This window comes from Protopterus annectens, chromosome 2.part2 (assembly GCF_019279795.1).
Source record: "Protopterus annectens isolate FY-2018-M chromosome 2.part2, PAN1.0, whole genome shotgun sequence".
NCBI classification, from domain to species: domain Eukaryota; kingdom Metazoa; phylum Chordata; order Ceratodontiformes; family Protopteridae; genus Protopterus; species Protopterus annectens.
In genome coordinates, this window is record NC_056730.1 from 69,095,318 (window position 1) to 69,118,346 (window position 23,029).

Genomic DNA, 23,029 nt, shown 5'->3' on the forward strand with positions numbered 1-23,029 from the left:
GAAGCCAGGAGGGTTGACATCCAGCAAAACAGCCACATTAAGACCAACTTCAAATGATTCAGAATAAGTTATCATTTTAACAATGGTAAAAGCATTAGCTTTCTAGTGTACCCTGCTGATCAGTACATTTTTAAGAGTAGGAGAAACAGGACAAAGTCTCAGCAATTACCATGGGGTGGGGCGGGGGACACACACACCATCACTAGCAAGCAATTGCTAACACAATCACTTATTATAACAGGCCTGAGCCTAATGGCCACCAACACTTGTCCAAAAACACATTTTGGATCCAAACTTTACCTTCCCCAGAGGCTCCTTAGATCTGTCTTCCTTCTCTTTTTTTTAAAACAAAAACCTCTTTTTAATATCACTTGCTTCTTTCTAAAAAAATAGAGAGAATAATGGCTTGCAATCTCTAAACTTCACAATTCAACCAGCTTTCTTATTAAATCACAAAGAATTCTCACACTTTTCAGGAATATCTTTTCTACTTTAAAACAACCACTCAGTACGAAAATCCACATGGAGAGGGGGATAGGGTACCGACAAAATGACTTGCTGGTAGTTTCAGTAGACTGACATCATTAGTACTTAATAGAAGAAAAAAATCTCAAAATCCTTTCCAAAAGTCAAATTCTAAACAATACAGAACAATGTCCTGGGAAAAAAAGTTTGAAGCTAACAATATTATTGACAGGTGCCAGAAATGAATTGTAAACTAGTGAAGCACAAGACACTGAGGGTTGGTATAATGGTTAACGTGGTTGACTCTCAGACACAAGGTGCAGTCTTTAATTTTCACCTTGGGGAGGGAAACTGGCTAGGCTGAGAATGCCCCACTAAGGCAACCTGTCCAGTAATTAGCTATAAACCGAGTGCTCACTTCAAAAGGAAAAAAGGTTGCAGCACAAGGTGCTTTTTGGTTTATAACCTGACTTTGTAGTGTAGGGGCATAAAGCCCTGACTGCGACCCAGAAGACCCAAGTTCAACAAGTGGCTTGGAAAGCTGGAAGAACTGAGGGGTGGGATGCTACAGAAGCCCTGATTAAGCCAGCTTGCTTGCTTGAGAATGGGCTCTGTGGTGCCACCCTCCCACCCTAGTGTGACCTGGTGCTCCAGAACAGTGGCATAGGCCACTCTCTCTCTCTCTGGGAACAGGCTATGGGGGATATGACATGAGGTGGGCTTGTCTAAACTAGTAATAGCAGCCCCATTAGAGGAATGTCAAGCAGTGGGCATGCTTCTGTACCAAGGGCAGAAGTGCTCCCTCTGCAGTAATGCACAGCTTAATGCCACAACCACGGGTGGAAGGTTTACGGCTGCATAACAAGAAATTCCCAAATGGCTGCCAGAACGATGGCTACACAGTCAACTCTTTCAACATTGGGACTGAATGAACTGGAATCGTCTCTCGCCCTACGAGGAACAAATGGGCCACATGACTTTGGGCAGCTGATGGAGGACAGGCAGTAATGCACTGTAAATAATTAAAAAAGTGCTCTCTCTTTTATAGTTGGACTCTATCCAATGTCCATTACTCCTGACTTCAGTTCCTGCTCTAGTAAAAATGTGTGTGTGTGTGTGGGGGGGTCCCATGTTGAAAAAAATGATCTCACCAGTGCCATTGTGTCTGCCTGGTGACCAACTCGCACATTTACTTATAATTCTTGCAGCAATGATCCCTGACATTATAAAAATCATATAACGTACTGAGAAGGTGATGAAGTTGGTTTTACACAACAGTGGACATACTGTAAACTGATACATGATCATTTTCTTCATTAAGTAAAAAAAATATGAATGACCACTTTACCTGGTTTTTCTCAAGCTGTTTACCAGATGCCTGCTGTTCCTTGAGCTGTTCTATTGCTTTCAGTTTCTATAAAAAAAATGATTAATCAGAATCATAAAAGGCTTTTAACAGGTATGGTCATCTCATCTCCCCACAATCTATAGCATGGTACAAATGCTTCATTCATCTACTTGCCACATCCTTATCAGTGGCTACCACAGAGAGATGAGAACGAGGGATCAGGCCATCATCCCTGTGGGCTTACATTTTTTTATCTAACCATTTCTCTCCAATCACCCCTTCCTGGATGGCTGCCAGGTACACTGCAGAACTGCAGCTCTGTAATGCTTGTCAGATGGTGTAAGCTTCCTCCACATGCACAAATTTCCAGTTGCAATATGGAATGATGCTTGACAGGCCAAGTGCCTGGCCTCAGCTTATTCCCATGTCTTGCTACACTACTACTCAAACTACTGTAGACTGCAATACTGAAGCAAGACTGAACCATTTCCCACCTCTCCAGGACAGATTAGTCACAGTCAACCACAGCAATCCTGCACAACTGCTCCAGCAATCTGGTCATCTAAGTCAAACTCAAGTTGCTAGAGTTGTGGTCAAGGCTTCATTCCTCTGCTTAGAAGCCAGCTGAAAGTTTTCTTAAGCAAGACTAATAATTTCCTTTGTCCTTACTTGTCAAAGTAACAAGGAAGTTACCGATTCTGACATTCATTAACATACTAAAAAGATGCAGCTGTATCAAACTAAACAAGCATAACTTAACTTCATAATAACTTCAACCAGTTATGTAAATCTTACAAGCTGAAAAGACCAGTTAAGGTTTACTCAAAAAAATTAATTACCAACTCTACTCTCTCATTACTTGTCTCTCCAAAACACAATTCTGGCCTATGTTGCCAAATGGTCTAACAGATGACATGCAAAAGGACTCAAAACGCAGATCTACAAATGAGACAATGCAGGTTTCTCCAAATGTGAAAAAAAAAACAAAGCCAGTTTAAAGGTTACAGTATTTACTTATATATTACACTTTGCTGTATGTATCTTTCTAAGGTGGAAACGTTTCTACAGGAAAATCCAAGAAGCAAAACTTCATGCTGAAAAAATCAAATAAATATATTCCAACAGGAATCCATAACACCAACAAGTCTAATGAAACATAAAAGTTATAACAAAATAATCATTTTTAGCACATCACACTTTTTCATTAAACTTTCAGTACATACAGCAAAATGCTTCAGGTACAGAGAGGACCCATTTCTTAAATGACCTTGCCACAGAAAGATGAACCCTGACGGGTTAACAGCTTGGTCAAAAACATTTGAAAAAAATGTTTCTAAGCTCCCTGAATATGACTTTCTAGCTTTGGGTCTTCCAGCTTAACACAAAACAAATACCAATGAAGCAAAGAATACCTGCAGAGAACTGACCTGAAATCTAGGCTTTAAAGCATGACAAATGTTCTTTCTGATATATCAAGAGTTTGCAAAGTAGGACGCAGGAGCGGCTTTAGGTCAACTGGTGCCCTACGCAAAAGGGCTCCATGGCACCACCCACCACACCACCCGGTGCCCCCATCCTGGTCTACCTATACCAAATAAATACTGGAAAAGCGCCTCTACTAGAGCGGTGCCCTAGGCGGCCACCTAGTTGGCCTATGCCTAAGGCCGGCTATGATTAGGAGGAAGGTTCCACTTGTGATGTGGCTCAGGCTGAAGAAACTAAAACTGTGTAAGATTTTACCGTAATAGTAGACACTCTTCTCTTCAAGGTTGCAGTATTCATAATCTAAGGGATCTCCTGCCAATGTCTGGTCAGTGCACAAAAAGCCTTTAGTACCTATAGGTGTCATATGTCATACGTACACACTCCTCTCTTGCAAGGCATAGGACATAAAGGTGAAACACAGACGTACACACTCAGAACTGGAAAAGCCCCAGGAGAAACAAAATGTACCTAGGGATAAGGAAAAACAAGAGCCCTTCAGCTAGGAGGGCAAGAAGGAACAGGGTACATCAGAGGGGGCAGGAGGGAGGGAATACTGCAACATTGAAGAGGACATCTACAGTTATGGTAAGATCTTACACAACTGACTATGTCCTTCTATATCAATGTTGCAGTATTCAAAACCTAAGGAAGAGTACAAAAGCTAAAGAGGAAGCCTGGGAGGAGGAGAACACACAACATTCCTCCAGAAACCCATGCAGGATAGTCCTGCCAAAGCCAGCTCTGGTCCTGAAATAACATCAAACTTGTAATGTTCAGTGAAAGTATTAACACAGGACCAAGTTATCAGCTTCAAGGATGGAACTGGTATTCAGCCCCTTGAAAAAAGCACCAGAGGAGGCAACAGTCCTGGCAGAATGAGCCTTTACTGATGAGGAAAGACATTTATAGGTTCATAGGTTGGTACTAGGCTATCAGCCCTAGTGCAGATACAAGCCTAGCCATAACAATTCCCTGGCTATTTCTTCCCACACTATTTACTTCCCTGGACCCCTTGTCTAGCAGGGTGAATGATGTGATCCCCGGGGTGAATTTCCTTTCTCCCATCCAATCGTCAAGGTTCCTTTTGAAGAGGGCCAAAGAGGCACTCTGCTTGACATGTATGGCAATCTATTCCAGAGTCTGGGGAGTCTCTGGGTCAGGAACCTATCCCTCCAGCATGTTTTGTTTATTGTGATGACAAGGTTTAGATCCCTGGAGCGTGTGGCTCAGAGGGTTTGGAATTTCTTAAAGTGTAGCATGTCCAACAGCTCTGGGTTTGACATGGCCTTGTATGTTAAGCAGAGATCGCCTCTGAGTAGACGATATGCCACAGAGTATAGCTGGAGTTTTTAAGGCGGTCAGCGTACGGCATCTGCTTTAGGCCTGTGATTCTTTTAGTGAGGTATTTCTGCGGCCTTTCCAGTTGTTGCAGATGTCTTGAGAGGTACATACCAAACGGGGCGTTGTATTCTATAATGGGTCTAATGAGGGACGAGTACAGTGGGACAATGACCTCCTTTTTTCTGGATGAAAAGCCCTTAGTGATGAGGTGTGCCACATAGAAGGATTTTGCTGACTGTTGTGGTGATGTGGTTATTGAAGGTGAGACCACTGTCCACCTGTGTCCCCAAGTCTCTTATCACACTTTCAGTGTTTAGTGTACTGCCACCTATATGGTAATTCACAGGTACATGCTTTTTCCCAAAGGGGATAACTATACATTTCTTGGCATTGAGCCTGAGCCCATGGCTCTGGCACCAAGCATCTGTAAGGCCCTTTGGTAGAGTATCCACATAATTTGGGGATTCAATAATGGCTCCAAGTTTGCAGTCATCTGCGAACTTTGTTAGCCAGAGTCCCTTAGTGTTGGCCTGTACTTCAGAGAAGTAGATGCCAAACAAGAGCGGTCCCAGGACTGAACCCTGAGGTATTCCACTTGTCTGGAGATGGATTTGGAGTCAGCTACTTTTACATTGTGGGTTCTATCAGTAAGCCAGTTAGCAACCCATTGGGTGACGTAGGGGTTAATGCCCAGCTTAGTAAGTTTATCTATGATTCCAGAGTGGGGGATGGTGTCAAAGGCCTTTGCAAGGTCTATATAGGCTGCGTGGACCACCTTACTCTTGTCCATGGCTCTGGAGACTGATTCGAAGAAGTCAATCAGGTTCAGGAGACAACATCGGCCCTTCACAAACCCAAACTAGGTGGGGTCCAGTGTTTGAAGGTTGCCAATGTCTTTATTTATAAGTTCCATGATAATACGCTCCATGGCCTTGCAGATAAGGCTCGTCAGACTGATGGGACAGTAGTTTCCGGTATCCAATGTGGATTCCTCCCTTGTGGAGTGGGATAACTGTAGCTCTGCGCCACTCAGTGGGCACGAAACCTGAGGTGAGGCTATGATTAAACATGACACTTAGGTGAGGTGCCAGTTCATATTGTAGTTCATGTAGTACACAGCCCGGGATGTCATCTGGTCCCAGGGATGCTGTATTCTTAGCTTTGGAGAGTGCGTTTTTTACCTGTGTGGCTGTTATTACCGGAATTTGTCAATCTTCCGGTATTGAGATGGGCCATTTAGGGGGTGAGAGGCACTGAATCGATCTGCCAGGATATTGGCAAAATCCTTGTTATCAGTATATTTAATGCCATTCTGTTTTAGCTCAGAGCAGATCTGAGCATTGCCATTTAGATTCTTGACATAGTTATAGAATGCCTTGTGGTTGTCTTTGGAATCTTTGGCAATTTTATTTTCGTAACTAGCTTTGGAGGATTTTATGAGGGATCTCAGTTTCTTACTGAGGCTGGTAAGGGAGTTTTCTGCATCCTGGGATTTTCCTCTTTTCTGCAGCAGTTTCTTCCTTTTGTTGTAAAGTTTGTTTATGGCAGAGGACCACCAGATTGGCTTCTTTTTTTGGATGAGAGCATCTTGGTTCTATTTGGGATGGCACGATTCATGCATGAGTGGATGTGCTTGTACAGTGCCTTAGTGTTGGATTCAGCAGTTGAACTTTCAGTTCCCGTCTGCATGGGTGTCATGAAGTTTGTCACTTCTGACTTGAGTAGCATGAAGTTGGCTTTGGAAAAGTTTTTTATGAAGGTTTCCTTACTGGGGGGTGGGGGTTTCATTTACAATGAAAAGAATAACAAAATGAAGTAAGCTTAGAAATCCATGAAGAAATGGTGTGCTTAGAAACAGCTAAATCCAAAGACCTGGGACGAAAGGAAACAAATGCTACTCAGATTTGCAAATAACTTTAGTTTTATCCAAATAATATCTGCACTGCTTATGCAAATCTGATTTGTGAAGAACCTTCTCACTGGCAGACTGAGGAGAAGGAAAAAAGGAGGAAGATGAATGGAGTGATTAAGGAACAACTCACTGACCACCTTGGGCAAAAAAACCAGAGCAACCTCTGCAGATAGAGAATCCTGATGGCAAGAGAGGCACCAGACAGAATATATTTTCCATTTGGACATATATGACTTCCTGGTAGTGGGTTTCCTGGTCCTGCAGAACCTGAAGCATGTCCTCAGAAAAGAGGTACATGAAATGGATCAAAATCCTATCACCCTTAGCATCAGTTAAAGAGTGGACAAGTGAGGATGGATAAGAGACCCCTTGTCTTGCATGACAAGATCCACTTGGTGAGGTATTTTGTAGCGATTGCCAATGGCCAAGTGAGAAAGAAGGGAGATAAATGCTGTCGGAGCTAAAAGGGAGTCACTAGCAAGAATTTGAGAAGAATTCTTCCTGATCTTTTACATGACTTGTCGTAACAGAGAAAGGTAAAACTTTCCTGAAAAGGGGATGGATGAGCTCATGAAGGGAAGGCATACTGAAATTCAGAGAGACCAGAAAGGCCTGCAGTAGAATGGGGAATAAAGTCTAAAGAGAGAATATCTGAAACAAAGGAATTTTGAAAAAGGTGTTTAATTGGGAAAGATCCAGAACTGGACTCCCAAGTGCCTCCTTTCTGGGAACCAAAAACCTTCTGGAATAGTACCCCCTACCTACCTGGACAAGAAGCACAGCCTGAGTGGTGCCCTGGACCAAAACAGGATGGAGAACCTCTGGGAAAAGAGGAAGCTGTTCCTGAAAAGGCTGACGGATGAAAAAAAGGGAGGAAGGGATTTCCAAACCATGAAATATCCCTGGAGGATAATGGATAGAACTCAACAGTTTGTTATGATCCTTAACCAATTTGGAAAACACATGGAAATATGGAGGGATAAGAGAACCTGTCCAAAGAATACAGAAAACCCGGCTTATCCTGAAAACCAGGTTTCTGGGAGGCAGGGATTTGAGTAGACTTAGCAGGAGGCACACGTCTAGAACCTTTTATTTCCCTTAGGCGGAGGGAGAGACTGCATACAAGCAAAAGCAGATTTGGAGGGATAATTCCTGTGAAACTTAGAAGAAGGAGAAACAAGAATATGTTTCAACTCCTGCAAAGCTTTTCCTTTATCCTGGAGAGACATGAAAAGTTAAGCAGCAGCACCAAAATTATTTTTTTTTATCCAGAGGAACATCAAGCAGTTTGGCCTTAATGTCATCAGGCAAAGATTGAAAATGAAGCACCTCATAAAGTACAGCTGTGTACACTTACCATAAATGTAGATGTTTGAGTGTATTCACTGTTGCAGTCATCACATTTGGATTATCTGCCTGCAGGTAGCCCTCAGCCAGCATGAATACCAGAGTCTTCGGATTTCTGCGTCGGATGCTGTCACTTCTTCCCTGATGTCAGGTCGTCAGGGGTATAAAACATGCAGCCGATGCCATTACATCAGTTTTTCTTGCCCCAGATGTCAGGTACCTCCCCACAATAGGAAGCAATTATATGGTATGGTACACCCCCATCAAAAAGCAAATACACAAGAAAAAATATACCAACAAGAAGGAAAGTTAGAGCCAAGAGAAGTCAGGGGGCTGGAGGGAGGGCAACCAGGACTGCAACAGTGAATACACTTGAACATCTACATTTATGGTAAGTGTACACAACTGTACTATGTTCTTCATGTTTCACTGTATTCATTGCAGTCATCACATTTGAGTTGATTCCCACAGCTAAGGAAGGGAGGAGGAAGTTAAAGAGCATTAGGGACAGCTATTAAGCCCTGCAAGACTGCAGTGGCAAATCCAGCTCTGGATTTAGAAAAGATAGGCATGTGGTAATGCTTGGTGAATGTATGTACAGAGCTCCAGGTAGCAGCTTCTAGGATGTCCCTGGTAGGGACTCCTTTGAGAAATGCCACAGAGGTAGATGCAGCCCTGGTGGAATGTGATCTTAACCCCTGTGGGGTAGGTTTTCCATGGTGTTTGTAGCAGAAATTAATGCAATGGGCTATCCATTTGGAAATGGTTTGCTTTGAAATGGCCCTCCCCTCTGCCCCTGCAGTAAAGCCAACTAGCAGCTGTTCAGATTTTCTGAGAGGCTTAGTCCTGTCCAAACAGAATCTAAGTTGTATGTGCATGTCCAGAGAGTGCAGTATTCATTCCCCTTTGTTTTGTGGATTAGGAAAAATGTAGGCAAATGAATGGGCTGATTTAGGGCCACACTAGACATGAACTTGGGCATAAAGGAAGGATTAGTCCTGAAGGGAAACCCTGTCCGCATGGAAGATAATGAAGGGTTCCACTGCCATGAGGGCCTGTAATTCAGATACTCTTCTTACTGAAGTGATGGCAAGAAGGAAAGCTGTTTCCCAAGAAATGAATTTCAACTCTGCTGTTGCAGCTGGCTCAAAGGGGGGAAGAGTGAGCTTTTCCAATTACAATGTTAAGGTCCCAGGCTGGACTGGGAGCTCTCCTGGAGGGTCTTAAATTTTTGGCCCCTCTAAGGAATGGTTTTAGCAAGGGGTGAGAGAAGAATGGTGACTCAGTATTATAATGTGCTGAAATGGCAGAGGCATGAATTTTAATTGACAAGAAGGTTAGGCCCTTGTGGAGCATTTCTGTTACGTACTCTAGAATATGAGGTAAGCTGGGCACTGTTGTGCCCATCCCCTGAGCCTGGCTCCAGGAACAGTATCTTCTCCCCTTTTCAGCATAGGATTTTTAGTACTAGGCCTCCTTGCCTCCAGAATGACATCCAGCACCTGCTTACTGAGGGATTCTAGAGGAGAGCTCAAGGAATTAGCTAGGCTGCAAGGTTCAGGGTTTGAAGCTGAGGGTGCAGAATCTGGCCCGCCTGCTGGGACAGCAGGGAAGGGGTCTGAGGCAGGTGCCATGGTTGTAGCAGTGTCATACTGCACAAGAGGGGGTACCAGTGTTGGCATGGCCAGTCTGGTGCAATCAGTATTGTCCTTGGCTCGTCCTGTTTGATCTTTAGCAGAACCTTCGAGAGGAGAGGCAGAGGAGGAAAGGCATAAACCGAGAGGCTTTCCCAGGTAAAGGACAGGGCATCCACTTTCCAAGCTTGACTGTGGGGAGTTCTTGTGCAGAATTTGTTCAATTGGTAATTCTGAGGGGAGGCAAACAGGTCTACCTCTTGAGTCCCCCATTTGTTCCTCAAGAGGTTGAATATTTTGGGTTCTAGTTTCCATTCGTGTGGGTCCATGACATTTCTGCTTAAGTCTGCCAGTGAATTTAGGAATTATGGTTGTAGGTGTACTTGGTAGCTCAAGGCTGTGTTCCACAGAGCCATAGCTAGTCCGCAAAGAGGGTACGAGTGGGTTCCCCCTGCTTATGTACCACAAAACTGTGGTGTTGTCTGTCTTTACCAATAGTTGTCCTGGAAGAATACAGTCTTTGAAGGCTGTCAGAGCATTTTGTACAGCTAACATTTCTTTTTGATTGATATGCAGGTGCATCTGTCTCGGGTTCCATTTGCCCTGAATGCACTGCCTTGCCATGTGAGCCCCCCCATGCATAGTCTAATGCATCAGTTTTTAGGGTTTGGGTGGCAGGGGGTAGAGTGAAAGGGAGTCCCTTGTTGTGGTAGCAGGCCTCTGCTCACAAAAGGAAATCTGTCTTCATACAAGGAATGATAAAAATCATTACTTCCAGGTCCTGAGACTGTTGACACCATAGGCTTTTTAGATACCATTGGAGTTTCCTCATATGCAGTCTTACATATGGAATTAGTAGAATGCAAGAGGCAATGAACCCCACAGCTTGCAGTATTTTCCTTGCAGATAGCTGGGGTTTTGTGGCCAATAGTTTGAAGTAGGTTGTCAAATAAACTTGTTTCTCCGTAGTCAAATAAACTTGTTTCTCCGGAGTGAGGAATGCCACCCGGGAAGTTGTGTTCAAGCTTGCTCCCAGGAATACAATCTGTTGGCAGGGTACTAGGTGATATTTATTTTCGTTGATGGTGTACCCCAGTGAGGTTAGAAGTTTCTTTACGAATACCAGGTGTTGTAATAACAAGTCCTGGCTTTCTACCTGAAACAGACAATCGTCCAAGTATGGGTAAATTTGAATATTTCTCTGCCTGCAAAATGTAATGGCTGGAGCTAGACACTTTGTGAGCACCCTGGGCACAGTAGATAAGCCAAAGGGAAGTGCAAAGAACTGAAAGTGCATGGAGCCCGCCCTGAAAGGTAGGTATTGTCTTCAGGATCCTCTTATTGAGATGTGCAGGTAAGCTTCTTTTAAGTTTAGGGTTGCCAGCCAGGCATCCTTTGCTAGCATAGGAAGAAGCTGTTGAAGAGTTAGCATTTTGAATTTTGGAACCACCAGAAAGGTGTTGAGAATAGAGAGGTCCAGGATAGGATGCCAGGAGTCATCTTTGCTGGGTACCAGAAAAAAAGTCTTGAATAAAAACCTTGTCCCCTTTGTTCTGCTGGGACAGGTTGAATAGCCCTGATACTGAGAAGAGAGAGAACCTGCTGTTGGGCCTCCGCCCATTGATTTGGGGGGTAGGTCTGGCCAACCATTTGGGGTTGGTAGTGTGTGGAAGTGGAATCTGTGTCCTTGGGAAACTATGTTCAAAACCCATTTGTCCTGGGTAATGAGTTCCCAGTTTTTTGCATGCAGGGCAAGCTTTCCTCCTAAGGGAGTAGGCAGTTGTGCAGGGCTTGGAAGGGTTAAGGCTAAGTCACTGTGCCATTTTTCCATAGGGGGGTGGCTTACTACTCCCTGCTTTGGAAGTGGGAGCCTCCCACTGCTCAGATCTGTGCATAGCCTGTGACTGTAGCCTAGGTGGTCTGCTGTTCCTGGGTTTGGACTGAGAAGGCCTGAAAGGGACTGGAAAGGATCAGTTCTTTGAAGGCCAATGTCTACTGATTCTGGGAGGCTGAACTTGTAGGAAATCTTTAACAGTTTGCATAGATTTAGCTTTTTCCTCCATCCTTTTGAAGACGACTTCTGCTTTGTTGCCAAAAAGGTGGTCTTGGTTTAAGGGAGCATCCAGTAATTTAGCTTTAACATGATCTGGCAAGTTTTGTTCCTTAAGCCAAGCATGCCTTCTAAGTACAGACCCAGTGACAGCAGCCCTGCAAGATTCTTCTAAAGCATCAAAACCACATTGCAAAGTATGTTTACCAACTTGTTCTGCAGAATGCATTAAATCTTGCAATTCTTTGTGTTCAGCACAGTCAGGAAGCAACATAATTTTCTGTTTAAGTAGTCCCATAATATGCTGCTGATACTTTAACATATGAAACTGGCAATTTAAAGCCCTAATGGCCAAAGTAGCAGAAGTGTATACATTCTTACCCCATCTGTCTAAGGCTCTAGAATCTCTATCAGAAAGGGTAAGATTTTTGGCAGCAGTAGCCTTAATGCCTTTTGGTCCTTGGTAAATGTTCTCTTGATCTGCAGAAGGATTCTTGAAGAGGAACTTGTGAGAGTCAGGTACTCTGTAGTACTGGTCAGGTTTTCTGGGAGCTGGAGGCAAAGTGTCTGGGGTAAGGCTAGATTTCAAGAAAGCATCATTTACAATGTCCATAACAGGAGAGATAGCTAAAGGCTTGTGTTGTGGCAGGAGTAAGAATTCCCAAAGTCTCTTTTTGGACTCAGCATAATCCTGGCTTCCCCAGTGGAAATGCTCCCTAAGAGTATGCAAGGTTTCACCGACAGAAAAATCTTCTGGAGGGGAAGCAGAGGGAATGGAATTCTCTGCATCAGAATCCTCATAAGTAGATAAGGGCAAATCCTGGTAATCAGAAGGAGCAGAAATATCAGATTCCTGATCAAAAGAATCAGAAAGAAAATCAATTTTAGGTCTTTTGGAGGGGGAAGGCTGGCTTCCCCTAATTAAAGTAATAAGGTCTTCAGCCATTCTGATCATTTGTTTTTGAGGCGTAAGGGCCTGAGCCTGCGGTTTGGTCATCGGTTTTCTAGGCGTAGTGCGAGTTTTTGACCTCAGGAATTCAGATGATCTGGATGGAAACAATGGCGTTGGTTTATTATGAATGTCTGTAGGCCTGACTACACCCTCAGAAGCCAGTGCCTGCACAGCGGCTCTGGATCTATCTAAGGTAGAGACATCCACAGGTTCCATAGTTGAAGAAGCATCTCGCAGCATTCCGGACTCCGAATGGGTCTCAGTAAAGGCCTGCGAATCTGAAGTAGCAGGTATCAGGGGCTGCGAAAGCACCTCACTGAGTACCGGCGGACTGGCGACTAGCTTAACGGAAGCATAGTCAGCAGTTTTGGACCTATGTGGTCTGTCTCTGTCTTTATCCTTACATTTTTCCAGAAGATCTGTAGTCAGATGGCCTAACAAAGCCATTTTAGAGTACGTAGATCGAGTACGAAAGTAATCGGCTGCAAAAATGGCCCAACAATGAAAAGTTTGGGCGTTGAACAAGGCACAAAACTGATGGCGAGGGACGTCGTGGTCTGGGCCTAAACAGGGGATGCAGTAAGAATGAAAATCTCTATGAGGTATTTGCTTTCCACAGGTAAGACAATTGTTAACTTTTACTGATATCGGTTGGAGAAAGAAAAAGGATCCCCAAAGGGGTACTTATCTTTTTTGAAGACTTCGGGTCTGAAACTCGAAAACAAAAATTTCAGGAGACGGCCAACCGGCACTTGCGAACTGCTTCTGCTTCGGGCACCGCATGGCAAGAAAGACTGATGTAATGGCATCGGCTGCATGTTTTATGCCCCTAATGACCTGACATCAGTCAGGGAAGAAGCGACAGCATCCGATGCAGAAATCTGAAGACTCTGGTATTCAGGCCAGCTGAGGGCTACCTGCAGGCAGATAACCCAAATGTGATGACTGCAACAGTGAAACACAAAGAACATCTGAAACAAAGGCAGTAGCCCTGCTGGAGGCATCAGCTGCACTGTAGCTGCATTTAAAAGAATGGTGAGCAACTTGACAGGTAGAGCCCAACAGGAAAGGGCAGAGGCCTTTCCCTCAGAGTCAGCAAGGTCAGAAAGCACTTTGTAAACCTGAGAAAGGAGGGCCAAAACATATGTGGTCAAATGAGTCTGATACTTGGTGGTCTGAAAAGATAAAGTGTCAGCAGCGTACACTTTTTTGTCCAGCCTCTCCATGGTCCTACTATCCATATCTGAAGGAAGCAACTTGGCAGAGGGCAACAGCTTGGAAGGGTTTGTCAAAAGAGACAGACACTACATAAGAGTTATCAGAAGCGCATTTACATTTGTCAAGCACTTTATAAACTCTATCAGGTTTCTTGGGTTCAGGGGCCTGAGAATCAGGGGCTACAGAAGCTGATGAAAAGATATTAAGGAGGGCAGCCAGAATAGGAGGAAAGTACAGTTGTGTACACTTACCATGAATGTAGATGTTCGAGTGTATTCACAGTTGCAGTCATCACATTTGGGTTATCTGCTTGCAGTAGCCCTCAGTCGGACTGATTATCAAAGTCTTGGGTCCTGCGTCGGTTGCTGTCTCATCTTCCATGATGTCAGGTAGTCAGGGGTATAAAGCATGCAGCCAACGCCATTACATCAGTTTTTCTTGCCCCAGATGTCAGGTGCCCCCTTAATGGGAAGCAATTAAATATATATACATATATATACAAGGTTATGCCTCCAACAAAAAAGCAAATACACCAAAAAGCTTTTAAGCATAATAAAGGAGAACAGAGATATTGCCAAAAGAAGTCAGGGGGCTGGAGGGAGGGTAACCAGGACAGCAACAGTGAATACACTCGAACATCTACATTTATGGTAAGTGTACACAACTGTACTATGTTCTTCATGTTTCACTGTTGCAGTCATCACATTTGGGTAGATTCCCAAAGCTAAGGATGGGAGGAGGCATTTAGATAGCATTTGGACCAGCTATAAGGCCCTGCAAGATTGCAGTGGCAAAGCCAGCTCTAGATTTGAGAAAATTGGCAAATGGCAATGCTTGGTGAAAGTATGTACAGAACTCCAGGTAGCAGCTTCTAGGATGCCCCTGGTAGGGACACCTCTGAGAAAGGCTGTAGAGGTAGATGCAGCCCTGGTTGAGTGTGGTCTTATGCCTTGTAGGGTAGGTTTTCCATGGTGCTTATAGCAGAAATGACTGCAATGGCCTATCCATTTAGAAATGGTTTGCTTTGAAACGGCCTTCTCCTCTGCCCCTGCAGCAAATGCCACCAGCAGTTGTTCAGATTTCCTTTGAGGTTTAGTCCTGGCCAAGTAAAATCTAAGTTGTCTGTGCACATCTAAGGAGTGCAGTATCCATTCCCCTTTGTTCTGTGGATTAGAAAAGAAGGTTGGCAAATGAATGGACCGATTAAGAGCCACAATGGATACAACCTTGGGCATGAAGGAGGGGATGGTCCTGAGGGACACCCTGTCCGAATGAATGATGATGAAAGGCTCCACTGCCATAAGGGCCTGTAATTCAGAGACCCTTCTTGCTGAAGTGATTGCTAAGAGGAAGGCTGTTTTCCAAGAAAGGAATTTTAACTCTGCACTTGCAGCTGGCTCAAAAGGCGATAGAGTGAGTTTTTCCAATACAAAGTTAAGGTTGCAGGCTGGAGTTGGGGCTCTCCTGGGTGGTCTTAAGTTTTTGGCTCCTCTGAGGAACTGCTTGAGAAGTGGATGAGAGAAGAGGGGTGGTTCTGTGTTGTAATGAGCTGAAATGGCTGAGGCATGAATTTTGATGGAGGAAAAAGAAAGGCCCTTGTGAAGCATCTCAGTTAAGTAATGAAGAATCTGAGGTAAATTGGGTGCTGCTGTGCCCATCCCTTGAGTTTGGTTCCAGGAAGAGAATCTTTTCCATTTTTCAGCATAAGATTTTCTAGTGTTAGGCCTCCTTGCCTCCAAAATGACATCCAATGCTTGTTTGCTGAGGGATGGTAACAGAGATTAGGTAATTAGCCAGGCTGCCAGGTTCTGGGTTTGAAGCTGAGGATGCAGAATCTGGCCCTCCTGCTGGGAATGCAGGGTAGGGGTCCGAGCCAGGTGCCATGGAGCCAGCAGTGACACACCGCAAGAGGGGGTACCAGTCTTGGCGTGGCCAGTCTGGTGCAATCAGTATCGTCCTTGGTTTGTCCCGTTTGAGCTTTAGTAGTACTTTGGAGAGGAGAGGCAGAGGAGGAAAGGCATAACTGATAGATTTTTTCAGTTGAAGGACAGGGCATCCACTTTCCAAGCTTGTTTGTGGGGAGTCCTTGTGCAGAATTTGTCCAATTGGTAAATCTGGGGGGAGGCAAACAGGTCTATATCTGGGCTCCCCCATTTGTTTATCAACATGTTGAAAATGTTTGCTTCCAGTTTCCACTCGTGTGGGCCCATGATATTTCTGCTTAGTTTGTCTGCCAGTGTATTTAGCTTTCCTGGTGGGAATTGAGCCTGTAGATGCACTTGGTAGCTCAAGGCTGTGTTCCACAGAGCCATGGCTAGTCTGCAGAGGGGGTATGAATGGGTACCCCCCTGCTTGTTTATGTACCACATAACAGTGGTGTTGTCCATCTTTAACATTAGTTGTCCTGGAAGAATGTGGTCCTTGAAGGCTGTCAGAGCATTCTATACAGCTAACATTTCTTTTTGATTGATATGCAGGTGCATTTGACTTGGGTTCCATTTGCCCTGAATACACTTCCCTGTCAGGTGATCCCCCCATGCATAGTCTGATGTGTCTGTCGTTAGGGTTTGGGCGGCAGGGGGTTGAGTGAATGGTAGTCCCTTGTTTTGGTGGCAGGCCTTTGCCCACCAAAGGAACTCTAACTGTAGACAATGTATGATAGGAATCATTGCTTCTAGATCCTGAAAATGATGACACCATATGCTTTTTAGATACCATTGTAGTTTCCACATCTGCAGTCTTGCATATGGAATTAGGAGAATGCAGGAGACCATGAAACCCAAGGCTTGCAGTATTTACCTTGCAGATAGCAGGGTTTTTGTGGCCATTAATTTGAAGTAAGTTGTCAAATGAATTTGTTTCTCTGGCATGAGAAAAGCCATCTGGGAAGTTGTGTTCAAGCTTGTTCCCAGGAATATAATTTTTTGACAGGGTACAAGAAGTGATTTCTTTTCGTTTATGGTGTACCCCAGACAAGTTAGCACCTTTTGTACAAATTACTTTCTGCCTGAATTAGACAATCGTCCAGGTATGGGTATATTTGAATATTTCTTTGACTGCAAAAAGCAATGACTGGAGCTAGGCACTTTGTGAATATCCTGGGCGCAGCAGATAAGCCAAAGGGCAGTGCAGAGAACTGATAATGCATGTAGCCTGCTTTGAAGCGTAGGTATCTTCTGCAAGATTCACTGATTGGGATGTGCAGGTAGGCTTCCTTTAGATCCAGTGTTGCCAACCAGGCATCCTTGCCTAGCTCAGGAAGCAACTGGTGAAGGCTTAGCATCTTGAATTTTGGGATCACCAAAAAGGTGTTTAGGATAGAAAGGTCCAGGATAGGACGTCATGAGTTGTCTTTTCTGGGTACCAGGAAAAGTCTTGAGTAGAAACCTTGTCCCTTTTCCTCTTCTGGTACAGTTTGAATAGCCCTTATGCTAAAGAGAGAGAGAGAGTACTTGCGTTTGAGCCTCTGCCCACTGAATTGGGGGTAGATCTGGCCAACCGTTAGGTGTTGGTAACGTGTGGAAGTGAAATCTGTATCCTTGGGAAACTATATTTAAAACCCATTTGTCCTGGGTAATGAGTTCCCAATTTTTTGCCTGCAGAGCAATCTTTCCCCCTAAAGGAGCAGTTAGTTGAGAAGGGCTTGGAAGTTTTAAAGTTAAGTTAGAGACAGTTTACCATAGGGGGGAAGTCTTACTACTCCCTGATTTGGAAGTGGGAGCCCCCCACTGCTTAGTCCTGTGAGTACCCTGGGACTGAAGCCTGTGTGTTCTGCTGGTTCTGGGTTTGGGCTGAGAAGGCCTGGAAGAGGCAGGAAAGGACCAATTCTTAGAGGGCCGATGCCTACTAAATCTTGGAGGTTGTACTTATAGGAAATCTTTAACACTTTGCATAGATTTAACTTTTTCCTCCATCTTTTTAAGTACCACTTCTGCTTTGTTGCCAAACAGGCATTCTTAATTTAAGGGAGCATCCAGCAATTTAGCTTTTACATGATCTGGCAAAGATTGCTCCTTAAGCCAAGCATGCCTTCTAAGTACAGACCCAGTGACAGCAGCCCTGCAAGATGTCTCTAGTGAATCAAAACCACATTGCAAAGTATGTTTTCCAACTTGTTCAGCAGAATGCATTAAATCCTGTAAAATCCTTATTTTCAGCACAGTCAGGAATCAACATAATTTTCTGTTTAAGCAATCCAGTAATATACTGTTTATACTTTAACATATGATAGTGGCAGTTTAAGGCCCTAATAGCCAAGGCTGTAGAAGTGTATACCTTCTTACCCCATCTATCCAGCGCCCTTGAATCTCTATCAGAGGGGGGTAGGATTTTTGGCAGTAGTAGCCTTAAAGCCCTTGGGTCCCTGTGAAATAGTCTCAGAATCCGCAGTAGGATTTTTAAAAAGGAACTTGTGAGAGTCAGAAACTTTGTAATATCTATCAGGTTTTCTGCGAGCAGATGGTAGAGAGTCAGGGGCCAAACTAGACTCCGAAAAGGCATCATCAACAATGTCTAGTACAGGGGGAATAGCTAAAGGCCTGTGCTGTGGCAGGAGTAAGAAATCTCTAAGCCTCTTTTTAGAATCACAGTAATCCTGGCTTTCCCAGCAAAAATGCTCCCTAAGAGTATGCAAGATTTCACCAAAAGAGAAATCCTCTGGAGGGGAAGCAGAGGGAATAGAGTCCTCTACATCAGAATCCTCATAAGTAGATAAGGGTAAATCCTGGTCATCAGAGGAAACAGAAATTTCAGAATCCTGATCAGAAGTATCATAAACAAGTTCAGTCCTAGGTCTCTTAGAGGGGGAATGTTGGCTTCCCCTGATTAAAGTAATAAGGTCTACAGCCATTCTTATCATTTGTTTTTTAGGCATAGACGCCTGACCATGCTGTCTGGGCGTCGGTTTTCTAGGCATGGTTAGAGTTTTAGGCCTTGAAGAAGAAGATGGCGTTGGTTTAATATGCAAGTCAGTAGGCCTGAATACACCTTCAGAAGCCGGTGCCTGCACAGCAGCTCTGGACCCATCCAAGGTAGAGACATCCGCAGGTTCCACAGGTGAAGCATCTTGCGGCATACCGGACTCCAAATGGGTCTCATTAGAGGCCTGTTAATCTGAAGTAATGGGTATCAGGGGCTGCAAAAGCATCTCACTGAGTACCGGCTGACTGGCGACTAGCTTAGGAGAAGCAATGTCTGCAGCTTTGGACCTAGGCGGCCTGTCTCTGTCTTTATCTTTGCGTTTTTTAGGAATGTCGGTAGTTGGATGGCTTACCAAAGAAATATCTGGATAACTGAACCAAGTACCAAAATATTTAGAAGCGTAAATATACTGACAACGAATAGTTTGTTGTTTAAATAAGGCACAAAATCGACAGCAAGGTACGTCATGGTCAAGGCCTAGGCAAGGAATACAGCACAAATGAAAATCTTTATGAGGTATTTGCTTTCCACAAGAAATACAATTATTGACTTTTACAGACACTGATTTAAAGCAAGAAAAAATTTCTCCAACGGGGTACTTAGCTTTATTTGAAGACTTCGGTTCTGAAATTCGAAAACGAAAATTTCAGGAGTCGGCTGACTGGCACTTGCAAAATGCTTCTGCTTCGGGCACTGCATGGCAAGAAAGACTGATGTAATGGCGTCGGTTGCATGCTTTATACCCCTAACTACCTGATGTTATGGAAGATGAGACAGCAACCGACGCAGGACCCAAGACTTTGATAATCAGGCCGACTGAGGGCTACTGCAAGTAGATAACACGAATGTGATGACTGCAACAGTGAAACACGAAGAACATCAGCCAGTGGCTTAGGAGGATCCCTCTGTAGAGCTCATGACATCTTTCCTGAATGTCAGAGACATGAGAACAATCCCACTTAAAACTCCATCAGGCAGGCAACAGTACCGCCAAATGAGATTTCCTCGAAAGGGGAATGTGGACTAAGAATCCTCTTCCTCTGAACCACAGTCCAAGAGGGAAGGGATTTGAGAAGAGTAAGCTAGGGACTCTTCCCCAGAATCCAGATCCTCATCTGTAGAATCTAGTTCACTGGGTCTTTTAAGAGGAATGGAAGACCAGGGAGTGGCAGGCACAGACACACCTTGAGGAGGATTTAAAGCATTAAATAACTCCTGAATAAAATCCTGCCATTAACATTGGGAATTATTAACTACAGGGAAAATATGTTTGGTTTTCTGTTTGCCTTTCTGTGGGATGTCTGCAAGAAACACCCTTGGAGGGTCAGACCCCTGGCAACATTCACTAAGTGTTGCAGGAATTTCCTCCCTAAGATCTGCAGAAACCCCTTTGGTCCCTCAGATATAAATCAACTGGGATTTCCCCTTAACATCAGGGGTAGACATCTGTAAAGCCTTTGAGGGCATGGGAGAAGTCAAATCCATACTGGCCTTCAACAGGGTAATAGCAGAAGAATCTGACGCAACCACCAGATGATCCTCTGAGCATTCACTAGCCTCAAGACACACATCTGGGGAAGGCTGGACAGCAGCCATATCAGACCTAAGTTTTGTAGCTATTTTCTTGGCAGACAGCTGACCTTTCAGATGGGAAGATTCCACAATAGCACCTTGAGCCAATTGGTTTTAGAGGTAAACATATAAAGAGGAGAGGTCTTGGGGGAAAAAGCCTGACAGAACACTGTGTGGGATGCACCGAAACAGATGAGAACTGGTCGTAATGGTCTTTATAGGGAATCTGCCTCCCACATGGACATTTTCCCTTTCTGGATGACATGAACTCAACAGCACTAAATAAAAAGAAAGATAAGGAGAATCCCCAATGGAGCACTTATGTGAAACAGGGCTTGGTGGTGACCAAGACAGTAGAAGGCATTTAGACTGACTTTCAATGATGGCTTTTGGGCAGGCAGCAAAGTAGTTCTGAGTGTGTGCTTCCGTACATCACCTTTATGCTCTATGCCTTCCCCAGAGAGTGTACATGTGATATACAATGTCTATAAATACTAAAGGCTTTGGTATAATGGCCAAATGTTGGGCTACCCTTGGCAGGAGATCCATTATGAAGACCTGGGAGGACACCAACATCGTACCTATACTTCTGAGGTCAAAATAGGGCTTATAAAGTTGCTTTTTTTTCTTTTCTTATTTTTAACAGAACACATTCTGCTCGGTGGGGCTGTACATTGCCTGGAAGCTGACATTTAAGCTAAGAGATTCACAACCAGCCTAGAGATAAGTGCCTCCTTGTTTAAGTATCCTGTTACTTTAATGCTGGCTGTTACCATTTAGTACATTGAACGAAAGGCATACAAAGCATTACCTAAAGCCACCATTCCACTTACATTCTTCCTCTGTGAGTTACTCAGTCATAACCTTGACACTTAAACTGGCCCATGAACCATCCTAAGCAATATGCAAAGTATCTCAGGCCACTTCCTGGGCTATGTTAGGTAAGGTGAAGGGCTGTCCAGGAATGCAGGTTCTGAGGCCCAACAACTGTGTTTCTTCTTGATGAATGGGATTACAGGAATCCTCAGCTCTACTTGCAGTTGGTACTAGTCTCATTGACTTTTGAGCTGCTACTACTAGATCTTTCTCAGGAAGTGTTGCAAATGGAATAATCACGTGTGGGTTTTGGATGATGTGCAGAAGGGCTAGTTCATGCGAGACCACTGTTCTGAAGAAAAGAACACTTTGTAGCCTGATGTGCCCAGGAAGGCATCAAAGAAGGATTCTGTACAAGATGGAGAGAAATTCAAGTTCTGTGGGTTAAGAAGCTCCTCCAGGACTTACCTGGACTACACAGTTAGGGGTATAACATTCATATATATATATATATATATATATATATATATATATATATATATATATATATAAACACACACACACACACATATATATATATATCTATACTTAAGTCTCACGTAGAAGAAAACTGTTGCTATACTCAAAGGAAAACCACCTCAGAACTCAAAATGCTTATTTTTTTCATTGTATCTTTGCTTTCTGAGCTATGTTAATGCCTCAAAATCACTCCAAGTGCTTCCTTTACAATTCTAATCTGTTTCCCTCAAAATGGAGGATGATGGGGTTTGCCTTGCTAATGTCATCTTTGTTTTCTTGCTTTCTTTCCTTCTTCCCAGAATGCATTTCAAGTCCTCTTTATATTACTCATGCTAGAGATAAGGAAGTGGTGTTGTTTTCTCATGTCACTGAGATAGAATGGGAGGACTGTGAAGCACTGTCATCTAATCACATATTCTGTAACAGAGCTACTTCTATGTTTCCCTGACTGAGCTTCACTAATGTGTCTGTCAAAGCTTGTTCTATGCTATAAATAGCTATTAGCTACTTCCAGCAAAAGAAAGTAGGTAAATAACAGGCTTTTGTAATGTTTTTTTTTGTAGTTCTAAAAGAACTGACAGACCTTCCCCCACACTCTTCATGATGTAGTGTGAAAACTCTCACTGCAATAAATGATCCCTGCTGTACATTTACAAGTGACAAGTAGCAGGACTCCAAACCAATGCCTTCAGTGGGAAGTTTTCTCATGAATGATGCAGAATTAAAATGTGCTTTACTAGTTCCTTAATTAGTTCTGTCATATTCACCCTCCTTTTTTTCTATTTCATATTTATTTATACTTTGGTAACCAGGAAAGTGAACAGGTCTTAAGACCCTTTTCAGCCATGACTTGGGCTATATTGGCAAATATAATAACAAGTATTAAATGCACTTAGCAATACAAAGAAAAAAAAAAAAACACTGACAAAGACATGGACCAAGATTACATGTGCAAAAGCGTTTATATTACATTATCGACTGATGAAAAGAGGGAATAATCTTTCATCGAACCGATAATGTCTAAAGTCCTAAACATCACAGACATGGAACAGCGAATTTTTCTCAGGGAAAAAATTTGCTGCTCTGCAAAAAAAAAAAAAAAACTTAAAACAGAAAATGAGTTGGGGGCTTCACCCCCCCCCCCCACACTCCCACTTAAATATACCAACTCCGAGATAGCACCATTGTGGAGGAAATGGCAAAGTCCTGAAGACATGGCTCACCGTTTTTTTCCCCTGGGAAAAAAAACGATGTTCCATGCCTTCGCTGTTTAGGTCTTTCGACATTATCGGTTCGATGAAAGAGCGTTCATTCTTTTTATCAGCCGATAATGTAATATAGACCCCACGGCCAATGTGTGACAGTGACCAAGTAAAATATTAAGCAATATTTACTAGAATGTATACATTAATAATATGTAATTCTACTATGTTGTTTATTATAAATAACG

At 43.5% G+C, this 23,029-nt stretch overlaps 1 protein-coding gene across 1 annotated transcript in view; it reads right to left on the reverse strand.

Moving 5' to 3' along the window:
* EIF2A (eukaryotic translation initiation factor 2A) overlaps positions 1-23,029 on the reverse strand; it is a 1,204,316-nt gene that overhangs the window by 117,012 nt on the left and 1,064,275 nt on the right. Inside the window, exon 13 of the mRNA XM_044063751.1 lies at positions 1,814-1,879. Coding sequence (XP_043919686.1) covers positions 1,814-1,879 — 66 coding nt within the window. The remainder of the gene's footprint in view (positions 1-1,813; positions 1,880-23,029) is intronic.